This window comes from Taeniopygia guttata, chromosome 22 (genome assembly GCF_048771995.1).
Source record: "Taeniopygia guttata chromosome 22, bTaeGut7.mat, whole genome shotgun sequence".
NCBI lineage: Eukaryota > Metazoa > Chordata > Aves > Passeriformes > Estrildidae > Taeniopygia > Taeniopygia guttata.
Window position 1 is genome coordinate 4042729 of NC_133047.1, and position 25433 is coordinate 4068161.

General features: G+C 58.1%; 2 protein-coding genes across 5 annotated transcripts; both read right to left on the reverse strand.

Annotated features, from left to right (window-relative positions):
* Nucleotides 1-1672: 1672 nt before the first annotated feature.
* On the reverse strand, nucleotides 1673-12980 carry STAMBP (STAM binding protein). Of its 2 annotated transcripts, none has more exons than XM_072917761.1 (9): nucleotides 12562-12980; nucleotides 8646-8721; nucleotides 7653-7748; nucleotides 6705-7029; nucleotides 5778-5902; nucleotides 3777-3914; nucleotides 3246-3358; nucleotides 2331-2430; nucleotides 1673-2011 (listed from the first exon to the last, which is right to left on the reverse strand). In XM_072917761.1, the coding sequence occupies exons 1-9, from the start codon at nucleotides 12978-12980 to the stop codon at nucleotides 1955-1957; spliced, it is 1449 nt and encodes a 482-aa protein (XP_072773862.1). In that variant the 3' UTR covers nucleotides 1673-1954. The 2 variants fall into 2 exon arrangements, with proteins under 2 accessions (XP_072773862.1, XP_072773861.1); XM_072917760.1 differs by having other exon boundaries at nucleotides 6705-7032.
* A 2072-nt stretch (nucleotides 12981-15052) lies between these two features.
* Nucleotides 15053-23285, reverse strand: DUSP11 (dual specificity phosphatase 11). Of its 3 annotated transcripts, none has more exons than XM_041720566.2 (9): nucleotides 23077-23285; nucleotides 22371-22446; nucleotides 21638-21769; nucleotides 20698-20821; nucleotides 19831-19891; nucleotides 19513-19559; nucleotides 18715-18787; nucleotides 17565-17648; nucleotides 15053-17093 (listed from the first exon to the last, which is right to left on the reverse strand). In XM_041720566.2, the coding sequence occupies exons 1-9, from the start codon at nucleotides 23109-23111 to the stop codon at nucleotides 15338-15340; spliced, it is 2388 nt and encodes a 795-aa protein (XP_041576500.2). In that variant the 5' UTR covers nucleotides 23112-23285; the 3' UTR covers nucleotides 15053-15337. The 3 variants fall into 3 exon arrangements, with proteins under 3 accessions (XP_041576500.2, XP_041576501.2, XP_072773860.1); XM_041720567.2 differs by having other exon boundaries at nucleotides 17565-17645; nucleotides 23077-23182; XM_072917759.1 differs by lacking the exon at nucleotides 17565-17648.
* Nucleotides 23286-25433: the final 2148 nt, after the last annotated feature.

A 25433-nucleotide genomic window follows, 5' to 3' on the forward strand; every position in this document is an offset into this window, starting at 1 on the left:
CCCCAGCCCCCCCTGGAGCATCCCCAGCTCCATCTGAGCATCCCCAGCCCCCCTGAGCATCCCCAGCCCCACCTGAGCATCCCCAGCCCCACCTGAGCATCCCCAGCTCCATCTGAGCATCCCCAGCCCCACCTGAGCATCCCCAGCCCACCTGAGCATCCCCAGCTCCCCTGAGCCTCCCCAGCCCCATCTGAGTATCCCCAGCCCCACCTGAGCATCCCCAGCCCCCCCGGAGCATCCCCAGCCCCCCGGATCAGCCCCAGCCCCACCTGATCAGCCCCCCACAGCATCCCCAGCCCCCCACAGCATCCTCAGCCCCCCCCAGCCCCCCCAGCCGCGATCCCTCTGCCGGGCCCGGCCCCGCCCGGGGCTGCCCCATCCCGCGGGATCCCCGCTCATCCCGCCCGCGGCAGCGCAGCCCCGGCTCCCGGCGCAGCCTAAAAAGGAAAGGTTTGGCCCCCGCAGCCAATCCCGGGATGCTCGCAGGAACGGCCCCGGGGGATGCTCACGGCCGGGAGCTCCGGGGATGCTGCCGAGGACGGGCAGAGGCGTGAAAAGAGGGTTGGGGATGCTGGGGGGAGATAAACATCGCTCCCTGCCCGCGGGGACCCCCCGAACACACGAGCCGCGCTGTTCCAGCCCATAAATCCTTCCTGAGCCCGCCTCATGCTCGGGGCCAGCTCCTCTCCCGGATTGAACCCAAGTTTGGGGGGTTTCAGGTGTGACATTGAGGTTCACTGACACAGAAAGGGAGGATTCGGGGAGCTGGGGTGAAAAAATGGGGTGAAAAAGCTGCGAGAGCTCAGGGAGCAGCGCTGGGAGCTCAGTGACAGCCAGGCCCTGACCTGAGGAATTCCCTGCTCCAAGGAACCTGGAAAATTCCCTGGGAAGGGCCCTGACCTGAGGAATTCCCTGCTCCAAGGAACATGGAAAATTCCCTGGGAGGGTTTATCGGTCACTGGGAGAACAGAGAAGGGGTGAGGTGCCACCAGCTCCTCCCCCGGAGCTGTGGGGATGTGGAGCTGGGATAAATCCCCACACAGCTGAAGGAATTGCAGCTTGGCAAAAATGGGATTTTCCGCTCTGTGCCCTCGCTGCTCCGGGGGAGCCTCAAGGGCTGAGGAGCTGCGGGATCTCCTGGGCTGGGCTGGGCTCCCCTGGGTGGGCACGGCCAGCAGGACCCAGAGCTGGGAGCTGGGAGTGCTCAAAGCTGTGGGATCCCATCCTGGGGTGGGATTGGGGTGCTCAAAGCTGCGCAATTCCATCCTGGAGTGGGATGGAAGTGGTAAAAGCTGTGGGATCCCATCCTGGAGTGGGATTGGGGTGCTCAAAGTGCTGGAATTCCACCCTGGAGTGGGACTGGGGTGCTCAAAGTGCTGGAATTCCCATCCTGGAGTGGGATTGGGGTGCTGAAAGTGCTGGAATTCCACCCTGGAGTGGTGATGGCAGCCAGACGAGCTGAGCTCCCCCACAGCACCTCCAGATGAGGAAAAGGGACGGAGCGCCCACACCCCCCTGAACGCTGCTGGGATGCAAAGCAGGACCACACCCAGGGACCGGCAGCCCTGAAGTGCTGCCAGAGGGATCCCAAAGCAGCTCAGCTCGGGCCCTCCTCCCTCCCACAGGCAGCACCGAGCTCGTGTGGGGCTGGGAAGGATCAGCCAGGCCTGGGTTTAAACCATGGAAAAGATTTATCAGCTCCTGGGAGCTGAGACTGGAACAAAACGGGGCAGGGGTTCAAGGGGGGAGTCCCAACAGCCCTCGGAGAGTTCCCACAGCTCGGGGGGCAGGGGAAGCTCCCCAGGGGGATGTGGGGCAGGGTTAAAGGGCTGCTGTAGTGTCTGTGAGCTCCTCCCCACGCCTGCAGCCCCACGGAGGGCAGGGAGAGAAACCAGATTCCCTCTAAAGGCCTAGAGGAAGGTGGGGGGCTCCTGTGAGGGGGCAGGGGGGAGGCTTATCGGAGATCCAGCAGCACCACGTCCCTCTCCACCACCGACACATGGCTGCAGGTCTGCAAGAGAGGACATGGGGGTTACTCAGGTGTTCCCACAGCTCAGGTGAGTCTCCTGCCGCTGCTGACACGAGCTGTGCTTCCCCAGAGCAGCCCCTGGGTGCACTCCCCCATCACCCCAAACTGCCAGCCCTGCCCTACAGCGAGCACGGCAGGCCCCAGACACAAATCCCACCCCAAAAAACATCCCTGGGCTGCAGCCAGCAGCTCTGCAGCACGCTTCCAGCACCCAGAGAACCCTGGAAGCTCCTGGGAGTGGGAGCAGCCCTGAGCCCGAGCCCAGCACACCCACCCCCTCCCCAGAGCCCCCCAAGCTCACCGTGAACAGGGGGGGCTCCCTGGGGTGGGGGTGGAAGCCCTTCTGCCGGCAGGACGAGATCTCCTCCAGGCCGTGCTCCGTCAGCCTGAAGAACCCAGTCCTGGAGCAGGGAAAGCAGCCCTGGAGCCCCAGCCCGTCCTGGGGCACCCAGCAGGGCAGAGAGGAGCCTGAGGGACGCCCCAGCTCCAGGGAACTCCTGTCCTGGGCCTCCTGCCGGGGCTGGGCCCACACACAGCCCCGGGAGCAGCCACGGGGGCTGGCCAGGCGCTCCGGGGACATCCCGGGACATCCCATCCCTTCCTGGGACCCCACACTCACTCCTGGGACCCCCCAATTGCTCCCCAGGACCCCCCACCCACCCCCAGGACATCCCAGTCACTCCTGGTACCCCCCACTCGCTCCCAGGACCCCCCACCCACTCCCAGGACCCCACACCCACTCCTGGAACCCCCACTCACTCCCGGTACCCCCCAATCACCCCCAGGACCCCCCAATCACCCCCGGGACCCCCCAGTCACCCCCCAGGACCCCCCAGTCACCCCCCAGGACCCCCCAATCACCCCCAGGACCCCCCAATCACCCCCAGGACCCCCACTCACTCCTGGTACCCCCCAATCATCCCTGGGACCCCCCAGTCACCCCCAGGACCCCCCAGTCACCCCCCAGGACCCCCCAGTCACCCCCCAGGACCCCCCAATCACCCCCAGGACCCCCCAATCACCCCCAGGACCCCCCAGTCACCCCTGGGACCCCCCACCTGCCCCGGACCCCCCAGTCACCCCCAGGACCCCCACTCACTCCTGGTACCCCCCAATCACCCCCAGGACCCCCCAATCACCCCCGGGACACCCCAATCACCCCCGGGACCCCCCAATCACCCCCAGGACCCCCCACCCGCCCCGGACCCCCACTCACTCCTGGTACTTGGGCGAGCAGACGATGGCGATGGACTCGGGCAGCATCATCTGGTAGGAGCAGTGGGTGTGCAGGTCCACGCTGGAGAGGAAGGCTGTCTGCGTGGGGTGGGTCTGCAGGGACGGGCACAGCTGGCACCCTGGCAGTGCTGTGGCACAGCTGGGGAGCCATCCATGGGCTCCTGGAACGCTTTGGGTGGGAGGGACTCGGAGCCCCTCGGTGCAGGGACACCTCACCCCTCCCAGGCTGCTCCAGCCCAGCTCGGGCACTGCCAGGGGGACAGGGCAGCCCCAGCTGCTCTGGAAGCTGTGCCAGGCTGCCCACCCTGCCAGGGAAGGGTTTCTTCCCAGCATCCCACCTAAACCTGCCCTCCTTCCCTCTGGAAGGGCCGGGTGCTCTGGGAAGGGCCCCAGAGACGAGCCAGGCTGGGCTCGGGAGCGGTGCCCGAGGCTGTGCCAGGACAGAAACCCCACAGGGGCTGCCACCCACTGCCCTCCCGTGGGGCTGGAGGTGCCAGGGAAGGAGACTCACGTGGATCCAGCCCAGGGTGACGAGGCCGTGCTGGTCCTGGATGAGGAAGAGCTCCTCCTCGCTCTCGGTGGTGCAGGAGTCGGGGCCGCCCAGCTGCTTGGGCACGATGACGTGCGTGATGGTGAACTCGTTCCTCATCTGCAGGGAGGGACCCCAAATCCCCGGGGCTGTGACCCCATACCTCCCAAATCCCCAAGGAGCTGTGACCCCACACCCCCCAAATCCCCAGGGAGCTGTGACCCCACACCTCCCAAATCCCCAGGGGCTGTGACCCCACACCAGGCACCCCCCAAATCTCCAGGAGCTGTGACCCCACACCCCCCAAATCCCCAGGGAGCTGTGACCCCACACCCCCCAAATCCCCAAGGAGCTGTGACCCCACACCCCCCAAATCCCCAGGGGTTGTGACCCCACACCCCCCAAACCCCCAGGGACTGTGACCCCACACCAGGCACCCCCAAATCCCCAGGGGCTGTGACCCCAAACCAGGCACCCCCAAATCCCCAGGGGCTGTGACCCCATACCTCCCAAATCCCCAGGAGCTGTGACCCCACACCCCCAAATCCCCAGGAGCTGTGACCCCACACCAGGCACCCCCAAATCCCCAGGAGCTGTGACCCCACACCCCCCAAATCCCCAGGGGCTGTGACCCCACCCCCCCAAATCCCCAGGGGCTGTGACCCCACACCCCCCAAATCCCCAGGAGCTGTGACCCCACACCCCCCAAATCCCCAGGGGCTGTGACCCCACACCAGGCACCCCCCAAATCTCCAGGAGCTGTGACCCCACACCCCCCAAATCCCCAGGAGCTGTGACCCCACACCCCCCAAATCCCCAGGGGCTGTGACCTCACACCCCCCAAATCCCCAGGGGCTGTGACCCCACACCAGGCACCCCCCAAGCCCTGGGGCCAGCCCGTGGTGAGTTTTCTCTTGGAGTTTGGCCCTAGGAGCTCTCATCACACCTGAGGCAGCTCAGCTACCTCAAATGGCATTAAAGGAGCAGAGGGGCTTTGAGGGAGTGTTTGGAACAGAAAAAGTTCTAATAAAAGGCAAAATAACAAAGTTCCTACAGAGAAAAACTGAGCTAAGGACAAGAGGTTTTTGCTCCTGCTAAAGCACCCCACAAAAGTGAGTATTTCCTTTGTTCTCTTTTTTCCCAGTGAATTACCCAGACAGGACCTCTTGGCCTCTGTCCAACTGGGCAGCCCCAGGTTTAAAGCCAAGCTCAAACGCCCTATGAGGTGTCTTAACCAAATTGAGGAGAAAAACTTCTGGGCTTTTTGCCTTTTTTAGGAGACAAAGGACAATCTGGTCACTCTGTCAACAAGGGGCACGCTCCTACTCATGGATGAATCCACCACCCATCTGCAGGTGCAGCTGCAAGGATTTCCAGGGCTTTTTCCAAAGGATTTCCAGGGCTTTTTCCAAAGGACTTGCAGGGATTTTTCCAAAGGACTTCCAGGGCTTTTTCCAAAGGAGCTGCAGGATTTTCCTCCCGTTTTGTTCTCCCTGCTGTGCACAGCACCCCCAGGAGCTCAGAGGAGCCCTGCACACCCCCAAGCCAGCTCCCCACTCCAAAGGGACGCTGCCTCATCCCTCAGGCATCCCCAGTGCATGGAGCAGCTGGGCTGCAGGTTTTGCTGCATCAAGCAGCTGCATTTCAAAGCAAACTTCTGGGAGCGGCTGGAGCCAACAACAAACCCTGGGCACGCAAAGTCTGGGGGGGAACAGAGTCCTGCCTGCCTGAGGGCCACCAGCTGGGACAGCCAGAGGACAAGCAGCGTCCCCAGAGTCCCCAGAATGTCACCAGTGGCAGTGGGGCCTCAGGTGGGGAAACCCTAACCCAAAAACGAGGGAAGGGAGAGGCACATCATCCCTAACGCCCACACCTGACACCACGCTGAGGAACCCAGGACAAAAATCAGGGTCCTTGAGCCACTTCCGAAGTGACAAACAATCCCTGTGGCCCTTTGGGGGTCTCCTGGGGGCGTTTCCTCACCAGCTTCCCGCAGAGGATGCCGCAGGTCTCCACGCCCCGCGCCGTGTTGGCGTCAGCCAGCTGCAGGAACTTGTGGCACAGCTCCCTGGGGACAATGACCTGGCGCAGGACGTCCTCCCCTGCACCTGTGGGGACAGCCAGCACAGCCAGCAGGGTCAGCAGGGCTGCATCTGTGAGAAATCCCACCCAGGAAGGTAAAGTCACCTCAGGGAATGTGGCACTGTGACACCCCATACAGGACAGCTGCCACCTCTCTCTCTTTTCCCTTTTTTCCCCCTTTTTTTCCCCAGCCTAAGCACTCTGTCACTGCTGGGGACTTGGTGACAGATTAACTCAAGGTGTCTCAAGCCTGGGGAGCCCCAGAGAGCTGAGCCACAGCGAATTGCTCCTGATTTGGGGCATTTTCTCCTTGTTTTTGTGCTTCTACAATGTTGGTTAAGTAGAAAGATCTCATTGTGGCCTCCCAGCACTTAAAGGAGGCTTCTAAAAAATAAAAAAAAGATACTTTTTTAACCTGGGCAGTGACAGACACGGGGGAAGAGCAGAGCTTTAGAGCAGGGAAAGGGAGATGGAGAGGGGAAGGATCCTCTGGCAGGGGCTCGAAAGGAGTGTTTTGTTACTAAAAATGAAACCACACACCCTCAGGAAATGTTATTTACAGCAGGACTGGGCAACACTCAGCCACTGGACACGTCTGAATCTGAATTTTGGAGCCACATTTAGTGGGATTTGTTCAGGAGGAGGATTCAGTCAGCCCAGCAGGAGCTAAACCCCAATCCCCAGCAGGGATTTGGATCAAGGAAAAGCAACGAGGCCGCAGAGCCTGGAAGAGCAGAGGGGACAGCACCCAGTGGAATTCCAAGAGCTCCCCAGAGAGGTGTCCCTGTCAGCCCCAGCAGGAGAAGGGCTGCTCCAAGAGGTACTAACTGTTCTCCGTGCTCCCCAAAGCACTGGGCTTCAAGGATCTGTCCACAGCAGGAGGCTTGGAGGGCACAGTCCCCACTGCTGGGCTTGCCGGGGGAACTGCAGAGCCTGGCAGCTTTGGGGTTAAATCTGTTGGGGGCTTTTCCACGCCAGGGATGAGGGGACCATCCCCAGGCTCTGGCTCTGGTTTCCCAAACTCCTGCACGATCCTCAGGCGCTCCTTCTCCAGCTCCTGCTGCCGGATCATCTCCTCGAAGGCCTGGAACTGCTCCTGCTCTGCCTGCTGCTGCTTCAGCAGGGCCACCCGAGTCCTCTCCTCCTCCAGCTGCTGCTGCAAAGCCAGAGGGTGCAGATTACTCTTCCTCCTCCTGCTGCGAGCAGGAACAGGCCCAGGGACAGCAGCAGGGAGGGGGACACCGGCCCGGGGCAGACCCCCAGGTTATTCCTAAAGGTCAGCAGCAAACAGCATTTTCTGCAAGGAAACTTCAGCTTGCAGGGCACAGGACCAGAGCCAGCTGCACCCAGGGCAGGAAAACCACTGCTTTACCCTCCCTCTTCCATGGAATTAAATCCCAGGTTGATTTCCCTCTATTCTGCCTCTGAAGTCCAGAGGTGACTGCTTTGCCCACACAGACCCTGGGGCTGTGGTGGAATCACAACCCCGACGCCCTCCCCCATTTCAAATTTAATTTCTGCTTCTAATTTTTCACCAGGTGGTGCTTTCCTTTCGTGGGGCAGAGAGAAGCAAGCAAGCACAGGGCCCCAGCTGGGGATGCACGGGGAGCAGAGCCAGGGCCACCTGAGCCAGAGCCACCCGCAGGGACAGCAGGGACAAGCCTGGGAAAGGTTGGGGCCACCCAGACTGGACATTCCCGAGCACCCGGGGAGCCCTGGAGCTCCTGAAGGCTGGGGGGCTCCTGGGGAGCACGGCTTCAGTCTGCTGTCACTCACCTCCTGCTCCTTGTACTTAGCATAGTCCTTGGCGTACCTCTTTAGCAGCTCCTCCTTGAGCTCTTCGGCTCGGGGAAAGGCTACTTCCTTCAGCTTCTGGGGGAGGAAGCACAGCATCAGCAGCCCCAGGGCACGGGGAAGGAAACCCGAGCAGCTGAAGAGCCCCAAAACCACCACCAACACCACTGGGCAGGAGTGCTGTCCTCTCCTCTGGTGGTCAGCGCTTCCTGGGGCTGCCAGGAATCTCCAAGGATTGCCTTGGAGCAAAGGAAATCACCCGTGGTCTTTGAAAAGGGGAGCTGGACAGGGAGGAAAGGACACCCCAGGAATTAAAGTGTTCACCACAGCCAGTGCAGCGCCAGGGCAACGGGGTGAGAACCCCCAAACCCTAACTCAGAGAATCCCAGAGTTGTTTCGGTTGGGAAACACCTCCAAGATCATCGAGTCCAACCATTCCCCCAGCTGCCCACCCCTAACCCACGTCCCCAGGGGTTTGGGAACTCTTCCAGGGGTGGTGGAAGCCAGTGCCAGGACTGGACAAAGCTTTTGGGGAAGAAATTTCCCCAATACCCAACTACAGCCTCCCCTGGTGCAACGTGAGGATGTTTCCCCATAGCCTGTCCCTGTTCCCTGGGAGCAGAGCCCGACCAGGAGCTGTGCAGAGCCAGAAGGGCCCCTCTGATCCTCCTTTTCTCCCTTCCCAGCTCCCTCAGCTGCTCCTGGGGCTCCAAACCCTTCCCAGCTCCATTCCCAGCTCTGGACAGAACCCGAGGGCCCAGAACTGGCCAAGCCAAGGTTCCTCAGCGTTTGTGTGGCTCAGCCATGCCAGAGCCCAGAGCCAGGGAAGGTGCAGGCTGGGCCCCTGAGCATGTTCCCCCTGCAGAGCTGCTGCTGCCCCACTGCAGAGCTGCTGCTGCCCCACTGCAGAGCTGCTGCTGCCCCACTGCAGAGCTGCTGCTGCCCCACTGCAGAGCTGCTGCTGTCCCCACTTACTCTGACCGTCTCCCTCTTCTCAGGGATGGTGGCGCTTTTGTAGTCGCGGTGCTGCGGCAGCTTCTCGATGAAGAGCCTGGAGAAGGGGACACAAGCTGCACTCCAGGGCACTTGGGGGGGGCTCTGGGGGACCCCCAATCTCACCCTGCCTGTCTCCATCCCCAGCAGCTCTCACTCAGCCCCTCAGCAGAGCCCACGTGGGCTCTCCTCACACAGGACCCTCAGGGACTAACTTTTCCTGGGAAGAGAAGCAGAGTTAAGCTGCTCTGAAGCACCAAGCAGGGGCTCAGGGAGCTGCTGGGGGTGTAGGAATGTGCCCCCCTGTTGAGTAAACAAGTTACCCTTCGTCTCCTTAAAAACAAAAAAAACCCACAAGTTTTTCTCCTCAGTTTGGTTAAAAGACACCTCACAGGACCTTGGGGATCACCTCAAACTTAAGGACACCCAATTGGACAGGAGCCAAAAAAGTTCCTGAGCAATTCACTAGAAAAAGAACAGAACAAAAGAAGTAAATAGTTTTTGGGAAGTGTTTTAGCAGGAGCAAGAACCTCTTGCCCCAGCTCTGCTTTTCTCTGTAAAGAGCTTTGTTATTTTGCCTTTTATTAAAACTTTTTTGTTTCCAACACTGTCACAGGAGCCATCCTGCTTCTTTTATGCCAGCTGAGGTAGCTGAGCTATCAAGGGTGTATTATTTATCTCTGAGAGCTTGGTAAGACTCCCTGCTCTTCTCCCAGGTGAGAATTCCATCCGAACACCCAACCTAAAGCTCTGCTCTTCCCCCGTGTCCTGTCACTGCCCAGGAAAAAATCTCCTCTTTTTTAGAAGCCTCCTTTAAGGCCACAATGGGATCCTTCCACAAAGTCCTACAAGGACAAAAACAAGGAGAAAATGCCCCAAATGAGGGGCAGTTCGCTCTGGCTCAGCTCTCTGGGAGCTTGAGACACCTTGAGTTAATCTGTCACCAAGTCCCCAGCGGTGACAGAGTGCTTAGGCTGAGCTTAGGCAGGGAAAAAAAAGGAAAAAAAGGGGAAAGACACAGAGAGCAGAACAAACCAAGCAAGCCAAGCCAAGCAGGAAAAGCTCAGGGTCACAGGGCTGTGCCAACACCCTGTGTGTGTGTGTGTGTGTGTGTGTGTGTGTGCAGCTGCTCCAAGCCCTCAGGGACTCCGTGCCCCCCCAGCCGCCCCTGGAGAGGAAGAGGCAGGGGCAGGGCACAGCCTGCAGCCCTGCTGGGGCTCTGGCTGCCCCCCAGAACCCCAAACCCTGGCCTGGTCCCCCTCTCCCAGCTGGGAATTGGGTCACGGTGCAGGAGGCAGGAGGAGCGCTGCCAGCAGCTCCCAGGCCAAGGGAAGGGATTCATTAGGCAGGATTAAAAGCAGCTGCTGGCCTGGGCAGGATGGAAAAACCAGCAGGGACAGCTGGGCCTGCAGCACGCAGGGAGAGACGTGAGGAGGAGGAGGAGGAGAGGAGGAGGGCTCAGGCAGGCAGAGGAAAACCCCAGGGCAGAGGAAGGCTGCCCCTGCTGGGGTCTGGCCACACCAAAACCTCCCACAGGCAGCAGCTCTGGGGCTGCAAACCTCTCAAACCTCTGGAGCAGCCAGAGGCAGGACTGGTTCTGAGCCCAGTTCTGGTGTCCAGGCCAAGCTGGTGGCCCCCAAGGCCCTTGTGACACCCCCACGAGTCCCTGGAGCTGATCCAAGCAAACTGAGGAGCCCAGCGTTACGGAAAAGTTGTGTCTCATTCCTTTTTTCCTTCTAATGTTGCTCAAAGTTGTGTTTTGTTTCTTTTTTCCTTGTTATTTTGGCTCAAAGTTGTGCCTTATTCCTTTTTTTTCCCTCTTATTTGGACCCTCAGTTTTCCCCAGAGCCTTTTCTTCTCCAGGCTGAACACCCCCAGCTCCCCCATTCCCAGGAAAAGTGGAGCAGAGCAAATCCACGAGGCTCCAGAGCCTCCTCCTGCTCTCTGGATGAAGACATTTAGAAAAACCTCTAGAAAGCATCAAACCCACTGCTGGAAAAACCTCTAGAAAACACCAAACCCACTGCTGGAAAACCTCTAGAAAACACCAAACCCACTGCTGGAAAACCTCTAGAAAACACCAAACCCACTGCTGGAGCTCCAGCTCCCCGTCCTCACTGGAAGAAATGTCAGTGGCACCCAGCTCCTAAAGCAGAAATCCCACCAGGGCGAGGGTCTCCCTGGTGGAAAGGATTTCCCTGGTGGAAAAGGGATGCTGGAAATGCTGGGAGAACCATCTGGAAGCAGCTGGGCACAGCAGCCAGCACCTCTGGCTGCCACAGTGACCCAGCCCACAGCTCGTCTGTTTAGTTAAAACATTTCTGCTCCGGCCCCAGCTGCGTAAGGGGCCTGGAACCCTTCCCAAAGCTTTTTTGGGAAGCCTTCCCAAAGGTTTTACACTTCCCAGCTCCCCAGCAGCCTCCCGGGCCTGGCCACCATGCCCATAAAAGCTCAGGAAGGGCGAGGCGGGGAGCAAAGCTAATCAGAGAAAAATGTCTCGGGTCGGAGGGGCAGCACAGGGGGGCAGGCAGGGAGAGTGCCCACGGAGGTGCCAACGCTGCCTGGGGTGAGTGGGCACTGCACAGACCTCAGCAGGAGGGAGAGACTGAGGGGAAAACCTACAGGAACAGCACACTGCGCCCAGAGCCCAGATCTGTGGATCTGTCCCACCTCCCCAAAGCCCTGAGGATCAATCTCTGGCCAGAACCCGGATCTGTGGGTCTGTCCCACCTCCCCAAACCCCTCAGGAGCAGATCTCCCCAAAGCCCTCAGGAGCAGGTCTCCCCAAAGCCCTCAGGTGCAGATCTCCCCAAAGCCCTGAGGAGCAGGTCTCCCCAAAGCCCTGAGGAGCAGGTCTCCCCAAAGCCCTCAGGTGCAGATCTCCCCAACGCCCTGAGGATTATCTCTGGCCAAAACCCAGATCTGTGGGTCTGTCCCACCTCCCCAAAGCCCTGAGGAGCAGATCTCCCCAAAGCCCTGAGGAGCAGATCTCCCCAAAGCCCTGAGGAGCAGATCTCCCCAAACCTCTGAGGAGCAGATCTCCCCAAAGCCCTGAGGAGCAGATCTCCCCAAAGCCCTGAGGAGCAGATCTCCCCAAAGCCCTCAGGAGCAGATCTCCCCAAACCCTTCAGGATCAGATCTCCCCAAAGCCCTGAGGAGCAGATCTCCCCAAATCCCTGAGGATTATCTCTGGCCAAAACCCGGATCTGTGGGTCTCTCCCATCTCCCCAAATCCCTCTGGCCAGAACCAAGATCTGTGAGTCTGTCCCACCTCCCCAAAGCCCTGAGGAGCAGATCTCCCCAAAGCCCTGAGGAGCAGATCTCCCCAAAGCCCTCAGGATTACCTCTGGCCAGAACCAAGATCTGTGGGTCTCTTCCACCCTCCAAGCCCCTCAGGATCAATCTCTGGCCAAAACCTGGATCTGTGAGTCTGTCCCACCTCCCCAAAGCCCTGAGGAGCAGATCTCCCCAAACCCCTCAGGAGCAGATCTCCCTAAAGCCCTGAGGATTATCTTTGGCCAGAACCCGGATCTGTGGGTCTCTCCCATCTCCCCAAACCCCTCTGGCCAGAACCAAGATCTGTGGATCTCTTCCACCCCCCAAGCTCCTCAGGATCAATCTCTGGGTAGAACCAAGATCTGTGGGTCTGTGCCACCTCCCCAAACCCCTGAGGATTATCTCTGGCCAGAACCCGGATCTGTGAGTCTGTCCCACCTCCCCAAAGCCCTGAGGATCAATCTCTGGCCAGAACCCGGATCTGTGGGTCTGTGCCACCCCCGCAGCCCCTGCCCAGCCCTGCCCAGCCCTGCCCAGCCCCTGCCCAGCCCCTGCCCAGCCCTGCCCAGCCCCTGCCCAGCCCTGCCCAGCCCTTGCCCAGCCCCTGCCCAGCCCTCCTTACGTGATGTACTTGTGGTAGAGGATGAAGGCGTGCTCCAGGTTGCCCTCCTGGCAGTAGATGGTTGCCATGCGCAGCATCTCCACGCCCGAGCGGAAATAGCGGCGCGGGGGCACGTCCTCGCTGACCTGCACGCTGCTGCCCGCCCGCACCAGGCGCCGCACGCGCTCCTCGGGCGCCAGGCTGGCACTGCCCGCGCTGGGAATGGCCGTGTGCCGCTCCTCGGGGGCCAGGCTGGCGCTGCCTGTGCCAGGGACGGGCACACGGTGTTCCTCAGGCGCCAGGCTGGCACTGCCCGTGCCAGGGACAGGCACACGGTGTTCCTCGGGGGCCAGGCTGGCACTGCCCGTGCCAGGGATGGGCACGGACATGGACATGGGGTGTTCCTCAGGAGCCAGGCTGGCACTGCCCGCCCCGGGCATGGGCACGGACACGCGCCGCTGTGAGGGACAGAGGGATGGAGAGGGGGATCAGAACCCACTGGGAGGGGAATTGGGGATGGGGGGATCACTGAACCAGGGAGTTGGGGAATCAGGGAGTCGGGGAATCAGGGAATGGGGGAATTGGGGAATGGGGGAATTGGGGAATTGGGGAATCAGGGAATGGGGGAATTGGGGAATTGGGGAGTCGGGGAATGGGGGAATCACAGAACCAGGGAGTTGGGGAATCAGGGAATGGGGGAATGAGGGAATCAGGGAATGAGGGAATCAGGGAATGAGGGAATCAGGGAATGAGGGAATCAGGGAATGGGGGAATTAGGGAATTGGGGAATCCAGAAATCGCAGAAATCAGGGAGTCAGGGGAAACAGGGAGTGGGGGAATCACTGAATCAGGGAATCAGGGATTTGGGGAATGGGGGAATCACAGAACCAGGAATTTGGGGAATCAGGGAGTGGGGGAATCAGGGAGTTGGGGAATTGGGGAATCAGGGAACGGGGGACTTGGGGAATCAGGGTATTGGGGAAATCAGGGGATGGAAGAATTAGGGAATTGGGGAATCTGGAAATCAGGGAGTCAGGGGAAACACAGAGTGGGGGAATCACTGAATCGGGGAATCAGTGAATTGGGGAGATCAGGGAACTGGGGAATGGGGGAATCAGGGAAATCAGGAATGAGGAAATGGGGGAATCAGGGAATTGAGGAGATCAGGGAACCGGGGAATGGGGGAATTGGGGAAATCAGGAATGGGGGAATCAAGGAATCACTGAATCAGGGAATCCAGGAACTCATGGAATGGGGGAAATCAGGGAATCACTGAATTGGGGAATCAGGGAGTGGGGGAATCGGGGAACTGGGGAATCACCGAATCAGGGAATGGGGGAATCAGGGAAATTGGGAATCACGGATTTGGGGAATTGGGAATTTGGAGAAATCAGGGCACCAGTGAATCGAGGAATGTGATTCCCCAGAGGGAATCACTGAAACACTGAACTGAGGAAATCATGGAATTGGGGAATGGGGAATAGGGAAATCACTGAATCTGGGAACAAGGAATCATGGAATCACAGAAATCACTGGATCAGGGAACCACGGAGTCAGGGAATGGGGGAATCACTGAAACACTGAACCAGGGAAATCACGGAATTGGGGAGAATCAGGGGAATCACTGAATCAGGGAACCGCAGGGCTCCAGGATCCCCCCAGATCCATCCTGACCCAACAGGACCCCCCAGATCCTCCGAGCCCTGAGCGGATCCCCCTTCCCGCCAGCCATGGCGCTCAGAAACTAATTCCAGTTCGAAATTAATTTAGCGTTTAGGACAGGAACTTAAAGCGAAGGCTCCCACAGCCAGACCCCCTCCGCGACGGGCTCCTCCTTCCCCAAGTGACCATCCCAGCGCCGGGGCACCCCGGGGCGGGTTCCCCTCGTCAGGGGAACGTTCCACACCCCCCGGCCGGAGCCCTCCCCGGGCAGTTCGGGACCCCCCAAACAGGCCCGGGACCCCCCCAGCAGGGCCGGGACCCCCCAAACAGGCCCGGGACCCCCCCAGCAGGCCCGGGACCCTCCCCGGCAGAGCCGGGACCCCCCAAACAGGCCCGGGACCCTCCCCGGCAGAGCCGGGACCCCCCAAACAGGCCCGGGACCCCCCAAACAGGCCCGGGACCCCCATCCCGCGGGGCCATCCCGGCCCGGCCCGGCCCTGACCTGGCGTCGCCGCCGCCGCTTCCCCTCAGCACTTCCGGGTTCTTCCCCACCGGCCACCGCCTCGCTCTCGGCAGCCAATCAGAAGCCGTCTCCACATCCGGGTACGCAACGCACATTTCCCTACTTCCGCCCGGTTGTGAAGCGGCTTCCGTTCCCTTAGGGGAACGTCGTGCGTCGTGACGTCTCAGCGGCTGGTCTTAAAGGGGCAGCGCCCCCGAAAAGGCCGCGCTGCTCCCCAGCCCAAACCCGGCCGTTCTCACCCCAAAACCGAGCCCGACCCTCCCCTGCTCCCCGCAGCGCGGATCCTGCGCGGGCCCTTCAGGGCAAATCACTGCTGCACAGCCAGGCTGAGGTTTGCACAGCGTGGGAATTTACTTTAGTAAAAAGGAGCATAAAAATCGGTGTTTTGGGGGCCGGTCCCTGAGGAGATCAACAAAAACCCGCTTTGTTGAAGGCTCTGGGGATGTTTCTCCAGCATCCCTCACGGATCAGGCACAGCACCAGGCTAAAAAACTCCTGGAGAAGCAGCAGAGCTGTGGGCAGTGAGAAAAGGGAGATAAAAAAGCAGATTTAAAAAGCAGATTTAAAAAGGAGATTTAAAGCAGCCTTGTCCAGCAGCCCTGGCTGGAGCTGTCACCACATGTCCTGCTGCTGCTGCTTCTTCTTCTTCCTGGGGCGTGGGGAGAGAGAGCAGTTCCTGGGGGGCACGCTGCACGGCTGCTGCAGCTTCTGTTCCTTCTGCCATCTCTTATCCGGCTTTTTCTGCTTCCTCTGCTCCTGGTGCTGAACCTCCAGATCGTTCTGCTCCAGGGGATTCTCCTCCAGGTCGTTCTTCTGCCTCTGTTCCAGGTTATTCTGCTCCAGGGGATTCTGCTCGCTCTGTTCCAGATTATTCTGCTTCTTCTGCCGTCTCTTATTCAGCTTTTTCTGCTTCCTCTGCTCTATCTCCAGATGATTCTGCTCCAGGAAATTCTGCTTCTTCTGCTTCCTCTGCTCCTGACGCTCTATTTCCAGATCATTCTGCTCCAGGTAATTCTGTTCCAGAAAATCCTGCTGCCTCTGCTCCAGGGCATTCTGCTCCAGACAATTCTGTTCTAGACAATTCTGCTTCTTCTGCCGTCTCTTATCCAGTTTTCTCTGCTTCCTCCGCTCTATCTCCAGGTAATTCTGCTGCCTCTGCTCCAGGGCATTCTGCTCCTGCCATCTCTTATCTGGCTTTTTCTGCCTCCTCTGCTCCTGCTGCTGAACCTCCAGATGATTCTGCTCCAGATGATTCTGCTGCTTCTGTTGTCTCTTATCCAGTTTTTCCTGCTTCCTCTGCTCCTGGTGCTCCTGCTCCTGGAGCTTCAGCTTCTTCTGCTTCTTCTGCTCCACACGGTTCTGTTCCTGATGCTCCAGCTGCTCTGCTTCCAGATGGTTCTGCTCCTGATGTTCCAGATGGTTCTGCTTCAGATGTTTGTGTGTCTTCTGCTTCCTCTGCTCCTGATGCTCCATCTCCTGGAGCTTTGGCTTTTTCTGCTGCCTCTGCTCCAGATTATTCTGTTCCAAATAATTCTGCTTTTTCTGCTGCCTCTGCTCCAGATTATTCTTCTCCTGATAATTCTGCCTTTTCTGCTTCCTCTGCTCCAGATAATTCTGCTCCTTCTCTTCCAGATGATTCTGCTCCTGATATTCCATCTCCTGGAGCTTTGGCTTTTTCTGCTGCCTCTGCTCCAGATGATTCTGTTCCAGATAATTCTGCTTTTTCTGCTTCCTCTGCTCCTGATGCTCCATCTCCTGGAGCTTTGGCTTTTTCTGCTCCCTCTGCTCCAGATGATTCTGCCTTTTCTGCTTCCTCTGCTCCAGATAATTCTGCTCCTTCTCTTCCAGATGATTCTGCTCCTGATGCTCCATCTCCTGGAGCTTTGGCTTTTTTTGCTGCCTCTGCTCTGGATAATTCTGCTCCAGATGATTCTTCTTCCTCTGCTCCTGATGTTCCATCTCCTGGAGCTTTGGCTTTTTTGGCTTCCTCTGCTCCAGATGATTCTGTTCCAAATAATTCTGCTTTTTCGGCTTCCTCTGCTCCAGATGTTCGAGATGATTCTGCTCCAGATGATTCTGCTTCTTCTTCTTCCTCTGTTCCAGGTGATTCTGCTCCTTCTCCTCCAGATTATTCAGCTTCCTCTGCTCCAGATGCTCCATTTCCAGATGTTTCAGCTTTTTCTGCTTGCTCTGCTCCAGATGCTCCTGCTGCTCCATCTTTTTCTGCTTCCTCTTCTCCTGCTGCTCCATCTCCAGATGATTCTGTTCCTGATGTTCCATCTTTTTCTGCTTCCTCTGCCCCAGCTCCTGGGGCTGTCCCTGAGCCGTGGGGCCGGGTAGTCGCTCCTGCCTGGCACTGCCAGGGTCCCTGCAGGGAAATTGGGGGGTCAGGAACCCAAAAAGGGCTGCAGGGAGCACCCAGAGCCTTTCCTGAAGGGAAATTTGGAATCAGCACCCCAAAAACAGTTGGTGGGAACACCCAGAGCCCCTCTTGGTGCACCCAGAGGCTGCTCCTGCAGCCTGACCTTCCAGAGAGGCTCACTCCTCGTTTCTGACAGGAATCCCAGCAGGAATTTTCCATTTTCAGCAGGAATTCTCCACTCCCAGCAGGAACTGGGGAGAAGGGGAAGGAGCCACAGCTGTGCCACAGCTGTGCCACAGCTGGCAGTGGCTCCCAAACCGCTTTGCTGTTGGCATTTTGCCTCTGAACCACTTCTAGAAAGGTTTTTTTGGGTTTTTTTCACCCTTGCCAGAGCTCGGGGAGCTGCACTTGGAAAAATCCCAGCTGGAATCGTTCCCAAAGGGAGGGATTGGGGCAGGGGAAGGGGCAAACACCTACCTGGGCACTGCCAGGGGGGGCTTTGCTGGGGCACTGCCTTTCCTCCTGAGTGGATCCGAGCCCAAACTCTTCAGCTCACAGCTGCTTTTGAAGGGAATTTCAAAGAGAATTCCAAAGTTTTCAATGGGAAAACAGAGTTCTTCACCCACTGAGTGCTCACACCCTGAAAGGAGGCCTGGGGGGTTTTTCCATCCAGCTCCAACCCAGAGTGGTTTGGGTTTTTGGAAAGGACCTTCAATCCCACCCAGGCACACCTTCCCCTACCCCAGGCTGCTCCTTGGAGCCTGCCAGGGATTGATCAGCCCCAGATTTCCTGGGAATTCCATCCCAGCCCCTCCCAGGGAGGGATTTCTCCCCAGCACCCCACTGAGCCTGCCCTTGGTGGGTTCCAAACCCTCTCCACCTGCCCTGGAAGATCTCCCAGATCCTTCCTGGAGCCTTGGTGAGCTCCGGGAGCTGCCCCAGGAGCTCCCTGGCACCCCAGGCTGCACCCCAGGAGCTCCCTGGCACCCCTGGCCGAGCCCCAGGAGCTCCCTGGCACCCCAGGCTGAGCCCCAGGAGCTCCCTGGCACCCCAGGCCGAGCCCCAGGAGCTCCCTGGCACCCCAGGCTGCACCCCAGGAGCTCCCTGGCACCCCTGGCCGAGCCCCAGGAGCTCCCTGGCACCCCAGGCTGAGCCCCAGGAGCTCCCTGGCACCCCAGGCCGAGCCCCAGGAGCTCCCTGGCACCCCAGGCTGCACCCCAGGAGCTCCCTGGCACCCCAGGCTGCACCCCAGGAGCTCCCTGGCACCCCAGGCCGAGCCCCAGGAGCTCCCTGGCACCCCAGGCTGCACCCCAGGAGCTCCCTGGCACCCCTGGCCGAGCCCCAGGAGCTCCCTGGCACCCCAGGCTGAGCCCCAGGAGCTCCCTGGCACCCCAGGCCGAGCCCCAGGAGCTCCCTGGCACCCCAGGCTGCACCCCAGGAGCTCCCTGGCACCCCAGGCTGCACCCCAGGAGCTCCCTGGCACCCCAGGCTGCACCCCAGGAGCTCCCTGGCACCCCAGGCTGCACCCCAGGAGCTCCCTGGCACCCCAGGCTGAGCCCCAGGGGCTCCCTGGCACCCCAGGCCGAGCCCCAGGAGCTCCCTGGCACCCCTGGCACCCCAGGCTCACCTCTGGGCTCTCCTCTGCAGGTCCTGGATGTAGTTTCTTCTCTCCATGGGGTGCCCTCGAGCTTTGTTGAACACTGGGGACAGAGTTACCCCAACACACGTCACACCCTCGTGGCTGCTGAGCTGAAACCCTCCAAAATAAATCTGCTTTGCACTTGGTTTTTAGCTAACTAAAACAAAAAAAAAAGCCTCCCTGAACTATAATTCTTCTTTTTCTTCAAAAACTGTAAACTAAAAACTCCCAAAAATACCTATAACCCACCAGAGCCTAAGACATTACAATCCAAAAAAGCTAATAATAAGCTTTGATATAATAAAAATGTATTTATATTTTTATAAAACATATTATTTAATAATAAATATACATAATATACAATACATTATTTATATATTATTTATATAGTAAATGCCAAAAAAGCTAATAAAAAGCTTTAATACAATAAAAATATATTTATATATTTTAGATAATATATTACTTAATAATAAACATATATAATATATATTATTTATATAATGACACAAAAGTTAATAAAGAATTCAGCAAACCACAAAAAAAACCTTCCTAAATTTACCATCTCTTCAAAACAAGAAGTTCTATTGTTTAGAACTATCCACTTTTCATACTTATAAACACTTAAATTAACAATATTTTACACTTTTCTCAAAAAAAAAAAATTCCCAAATAAGAAGAAAAGCTACTTAAACCTATTAAAAAAATAAAACAAACCCTTGTTTAAAAGTTTGCTCCCAAGATGTTTGGAGCCATCCCAAAAATCCCCCAGCCCAGCAGGACACTCACACTCTATGGCAGTATTGGGCTCCATGCCTTCCACCTCAATCAGGTACCTGAAAGAACAGCAAGATTAATTAATTACACGATTAATTAGAAAAACACTGATGGGCTGGTGACGACTCAAACACAAAAAAACAAAAAAAAAGGGAGTTTTAAACCTTTTATTTACAAAAAATCAGCGTTGATTGCTGAATTTTGGGATGAAAAACACCCCCTAAGAAAAGCTGTGAATCCTTGCAAGTCCGGGGTGACAAAAATCAAAAATCACTCCACAAAAATTCCTCCTGGAACTGCCAGCCCTGAGTCTGGGCCAGCAGAACTCACCTGCAGACCAGGTAGCCAGTCCTGTTCAGGCCGTGCGTGCAGTGCACCCCGATGAGTTTGTCTGCAACACACACAGGGACACGGAGCTGCTTTTCCCAAAAATCCCCCCAGAACGAGCCCGATTTGGGGCCAATTTTTGACAATTTATTGAAAAATTTTGCCAATTTTTTTTGCCAATTTATTGCCAACTTATTGCCAATTTACGGCATATTTATTGCCAAATTTATTGCCAATTTTTTTCCAACTTATTGCCAACATTGCCAATTTTTGGCAACTTATTGCCAATTTATTACCAACTTATTGCCAATTTCTTGCCAATTTCTGCCAATTTATTGCCAGTTTTTTGCCAATTTTTGGCAACTTATTGCCAATTTATGGCCAACTTACTGTCAATTTATTACCAACTTATTGCAAATTTATTACCAACTTATTTCCAGTTTTTTGCCAACTTATTACCAATTTCTTGCCATTTTTTTTGCCAACTTATTGCCAGTTTTTTGCCAATTTTTGGCAACTTATTGCCAATTTATGGCCAACTTACTGTCAATTTATTACCAACTTATTGCCCATTTATTACCAACTTATTGCCCATTTATTACCAACTTATTGCCAATTTCTGCCAGCTTTTTGCCAACTTATTGCCATTTTTTTGCAAACTTATGGCTGATTTATTGCAAATTATTGCCAAATTTTTTTTGCCAATTTTTTTACCAACACTGCTAGATTTTGCCAACTTACTCCCATTTTGCTGCCAATTTTTGGCCAATTTTTTACCAACTTATTGCCAATTTTTGGCTAATTTATTGCCAATTTTTGCCGGTTTTTTTCCGATTTTCCCCGTGCCATGCCCAGGCCAGGGACGCTCACCGTTGTCCCCGTTGTCCTCCAGGAACTTCCCCACCAGGTAGCGGAACCTCATGAAGGATTTCCTGCCGGGGACCTGGTGGCCCATGGTCGGGACCTTGGCGTGGCACAGCGCCGGCGGCAGCTCCTGGGGGAAAAACAGGGATTTCCAGGAAAATTTCCAGAAAAAACACCGAATTCCTGTTAGTTACACAGTCACAGGGTAGCAGCTCCTGGGGGAAAAACAGGGATTTCCAGGAAAATTTCCAGAAAAAACACTGGAATTCCCGTTAGTTACACAGTCACGGGGCAGCAGCTCCTGTGGGAAAAATGGCAATTTCCAGGAAAATTTCCAGAAAAACCACCAAATTCCTGTTAGTTACACAGTCACAGGGTAGCAGCTCCTGGGGCAAAACCAGGGATTTCCAGGAAAATTTCCAGAAAAAACACCAAATTCCCATTAGTTACACAGTCACAGGGGATAAACCAGGAAAACCAGCTTTCCTCACCCAAAAATTCCTGTTAATTACAAAGTCACAGGGAATAAACCAGGGGAAAAGTTTTCCTCATGCAAAAATTCTTACTAATTAATGAATCACAGGTGATAAACTAGAAAAAGATGAGTTTTCCTCACACAAAAATTCTTATTAACTAAAGAATTATGGGTGATAAAACAGAGAAAACCAGTTTTCTTCACACACAAAAATTCTTATCAATTACACAATCCCAGGGAGCCATTTTTGAGGAGAATTCCCCAGTTTTGAGCACTGAGCTGTTCCTTCAGGAGAGCCCAAACTCCAGCTCAACAGCATCCCCAGATTTGGGCTGGTTCAGAGGATTTGGGGGCTGGAGAATTGATCCCTGGCCTGAAAGGTTCCACCTCAGCCCTGGCAGAGGATCCCAGCTCCTGCCTCCCTCCCAGGGAGCCGTTTTTGAGGAGAATTCCCCAGTTTTCAGCGCCGACCTCGCGCCCGTAGTAGCGCGTGGTGAAGGTCAGGTCGATGATCAGCCCCAGCTCCTCCTTCCTCTCCTGCACCTTCCTGATCAGGTCCTGAGGGGAAAATCTCTCTGCTGGCAGGAGGTTGTGATCAAAGCCCTGCAGGGAAAGATGGTTTAAAGCAGTTATTCTGGGGTTGTTTGGGTGAAAACAACATTTAAATCACCCAGTTTTATGGATTTCCTCAGAGCTTTGGGCTGCTCAGCTGGGAGCTGCCAGGGGTGAGTGACAACTCCCAGCCAAGCCCCGCAGTGACAAACACTCAGAGCAGCTTTGCTGGTGGAAAAGCTCTTGCTCCAAATATTCCTGGGCAGCTGCAACATCTCTCTGCCTTTCCCAGGAAGAAATTATTCCTCATGTCCACCCTGCAGCTGGCTCCTCTCCTTCTGTTCCAAACCTCCCTGGGCAGCTCCAGCATCTCTCTGCCCTTCCCAGGAAGAAATTCCTCCTGCTGCCCACATTGGAGCTGGTTCCCCTCCTCTTGCTCCAAATATTCCTGGGCAGCTCCAGCATCTCTCTGCCCTTCTCAGGAAGAAATTATTCCTCATGTCCACCCTGCAGCTTGCTCCTCTCCTCCCATCCCACTCCCTGGAGCAGAGCCCAGCTGCTGCCACACCGACCCTTCCCAGAGCCCCCCCTGGATTTGGGGGTCAGGAATTGCCCCCGGGAGCCCCCCCAGCCCCGCTGGAGCCCCCCTCACCTTGCTCAGGGGCACCTTGAAGGCCACGAAGCGCGTGCCTGGCACCCGCCGGCCCAGCGGGGCGTACTTCGTCCACCTGAGCCCACGGTTGGGGGGTCAGGCGGGGCAGGGACCCCCGGCCCGGCCCCCCAACACCCCCAGACCCGGCACCACGGCCCCCCCCCGGCCAGGGAACCCCGAATTCACCGGCACGGAGAGCCCCACGGCACCCACAGCCCCCGCTGCTCGAGTGCCTCACAATCCCCCACAGCCACCAAAATCCCCGCCCTGGGGACCCCCCAAACCCTGTCCAGCCCAGAGACCCCAAATTCCTGCCAGTCCTGGGGACCCCCCAAACCCTGTCCAGCCCAGGCACCCCCAAATTCCCCCCTGCCCTGGGGACCCCCCAACTCTGGCCAGCCCAGGGACCCCCAAGTTTGAAGCCCGGGTACCTTCAAACCCTGCGGCCCCAGAGCCCCTCAGACCCCAGAGCCCCTCACACCCGGACCCCTCACCCCTGGATCCCCTCACACCTGGGTCCCTTCAGCCCCTCTCCCCCCACCCCACGGCACCGCTGTGACGGCGCGGCCGGGCTGTGTGTGCCCCGGCCGGGGTGTGTGTGCCCCGGCCGTGCTATGGCGGTGCCGGTTGGTGCCGGTTGGGGCCGGTCGGTGCCGGTCGGTGCCGGTCGGTGCCGGTTGTGCCGGTCGGTGCCGGCCGCGCTCACCGCTCCGGGACGCGCCAGGCTCCCCTGCCCACCATGATGGCGACGCCGCCGGCACGCACCTGACGTCACTTCCGGCACGCGCGGAGCGGCGCTGGCCACGCCCCCGCGTTGAGACCCCGCCCATCGCAGGGAGGCCACGCCCCCCGAGGCGCCCGGGGGAGATCGCGCCGCGTAGCGGCCACGGGCGGTACTGCAGCCACGGGGCGGGACCGGACCGGGACAGAACCGGGACAGAACCGGTACAGAAGAGGGACAGAACCGGGACAGAACCGGGGACACCGAACGGGGACAGAACCGGAACAGAACCGGGACTGAACCAGGACAGAACCGGGACTGAACAGGGACCGAACCGGGGACACCGAACGGGGACAGAACCGGGACTGAACCGGGACAGAACCGGGACCGAACCGGGACTGAACAGGGACCGAACGGGGACTGAACAGGGACCGAACCGGGACTGAACAGGGACCGAACCGGGACAGAACCGGGACAGAACCGGGACTGAACAGGGACCGAACGGGGACTGAACAGGGACCGAACCGGGACTGAACAGGGACCGAACCGGGACAGAACCGGGACAGAACCGGGACTGAACAGGGACCGAACCGGGACAGAACCGGGGACACCGAACCGGGACAGAACCGGGACAGAACCGGGACTGAACCGGGGACCGGTGGGGAACTGCTGTGGGAAATCGTGGGGAATGGTGGTGGGGATGGGAAATCATCAAATGGGAATGGGGATGGGAAATCCTCGTGGGAATGGGAAACGATTGTGGGAATGGGAAATGATTTTGGGGAAGGGAAATCCTCATGGGAATGGGAAATGATTTTGGGGATGGGAAATCATCTCGTGGAAATGGAAGATGATTGTGGGGATGGGAAATCATCATCGTGGACATGGGAGTCAGGGTGGGATGGGAAATCCTCGTGGGAATGGGAAATCCAGGCTGGAGTTCGGAAATCACCGTGGGAACGGGAAATGGAGGTTGGGAAACCATCGTGGGAACGGGAAATCACGGTGGGAAACCATCCCTGGCATCCCAGCGTGGGCAGCCAGGGCTCCCTCGCCGGGCACAGAAATCCTGAAAATCCCGAAAATCCCAGGATTTCCTGGCTCGGGACGGGACAAACCGAACCGGGACAGGATTTTCCCGTGCCCAACATCCCATTCCCGAGCGGGTGGTGGGGATGAGCGTGGAAAAAGCCGGCGGCACCCCCAGCTTGGGGGGGAAAAGCCCTTTCCAGAGCAGGGGAGCGGCCGCATCAGCATCCCCGCCGGGGGAAGGGCCGGTCCGACCCGCCAGGCCGGGCAGGGTCGCGGCTCTCGGGGTGCCCCGCGGCCGTCTGGGCACAGAGATCCGGCCCAGCCTGTAATTAGCGCTCGGAACAGGATCCGGACCCTGGGAAGGAGCCGCGGCCGCCTCGGGGCGGGGGACAGGCTGAGGCTGGAGCTCATCTCAGCCCCGGCTGGGTCTCGGTGCCCCTCTCCACGTTCTCCTCCTTCTTTCGCCTCCTTGTTGCTCCCCCGGCTCTCAGGATGCTTCCCCAGGATTGATTCTGTGATTCTGACCCCCGGGTGCCCCATCCACACACGAGCATCCCCCAAAAAGGGCTGTCCCACCCCCCAAGCCACGCCCCAAATCCCAAATCCCTCCTTCCAAGCTGGCTGCGGTGGGCTCCAACACCCTCCAGCCCAAGCACAGGGGGTGCAGCCCCCTCCCCAAAAGCCGGGGGGAGGCTTTGCCGTGGGTCTGGGTGACTCAGGGGTGCCGGGGCTTGCGAAACAGGCCCGGGATGGTTTGGGAGACGCCTCCACGCAGCCCCGCCAAGCCCCGGGGAGCCCGTGGGGGGAACAAGCCAGGGCAGCGTCTGAGCTCCGCGGACCCGTCAGGCCGGTTCCCGGAGCAGCGAGCGAGCCGGGCATGATCCTGCGTCCGCTCGGAGGCTGAGCGAGCCCCCGGCCCTGCGAGACCCCAAACTGTGAGCCCCCAAACTGCGAGCCCCAACCCTGCGAGCCCCTAACCCTGCGACCCCCAAACTGCGACCCCCAAACTGCGAACCCTCAGCCCCTGCAAACCCCCAGCCCTGCGAGCCCCAACCCTGCGAGCCCCAACCCTGCAAACCCCCAACCCTGCGAGCCCCAACCCTGCGAGCCCCCAGCCCCTGTGAGCCCCCGCCGGAGCCCCCAAACTGCGAACCCTCAGCCCCTGCGAACCCCCAACCCTGCGAGCCCCAACCCTGCGACCCCCCAAACTGTGAGCCCCCAGCCCCTGCGAGCCCCAACCCTGCGACCCCCAGCCCTGTGAGCCCCCAACCCCTGCGAGCCCCCAACCCTGCCAGCCCCCAGCCCTGCGA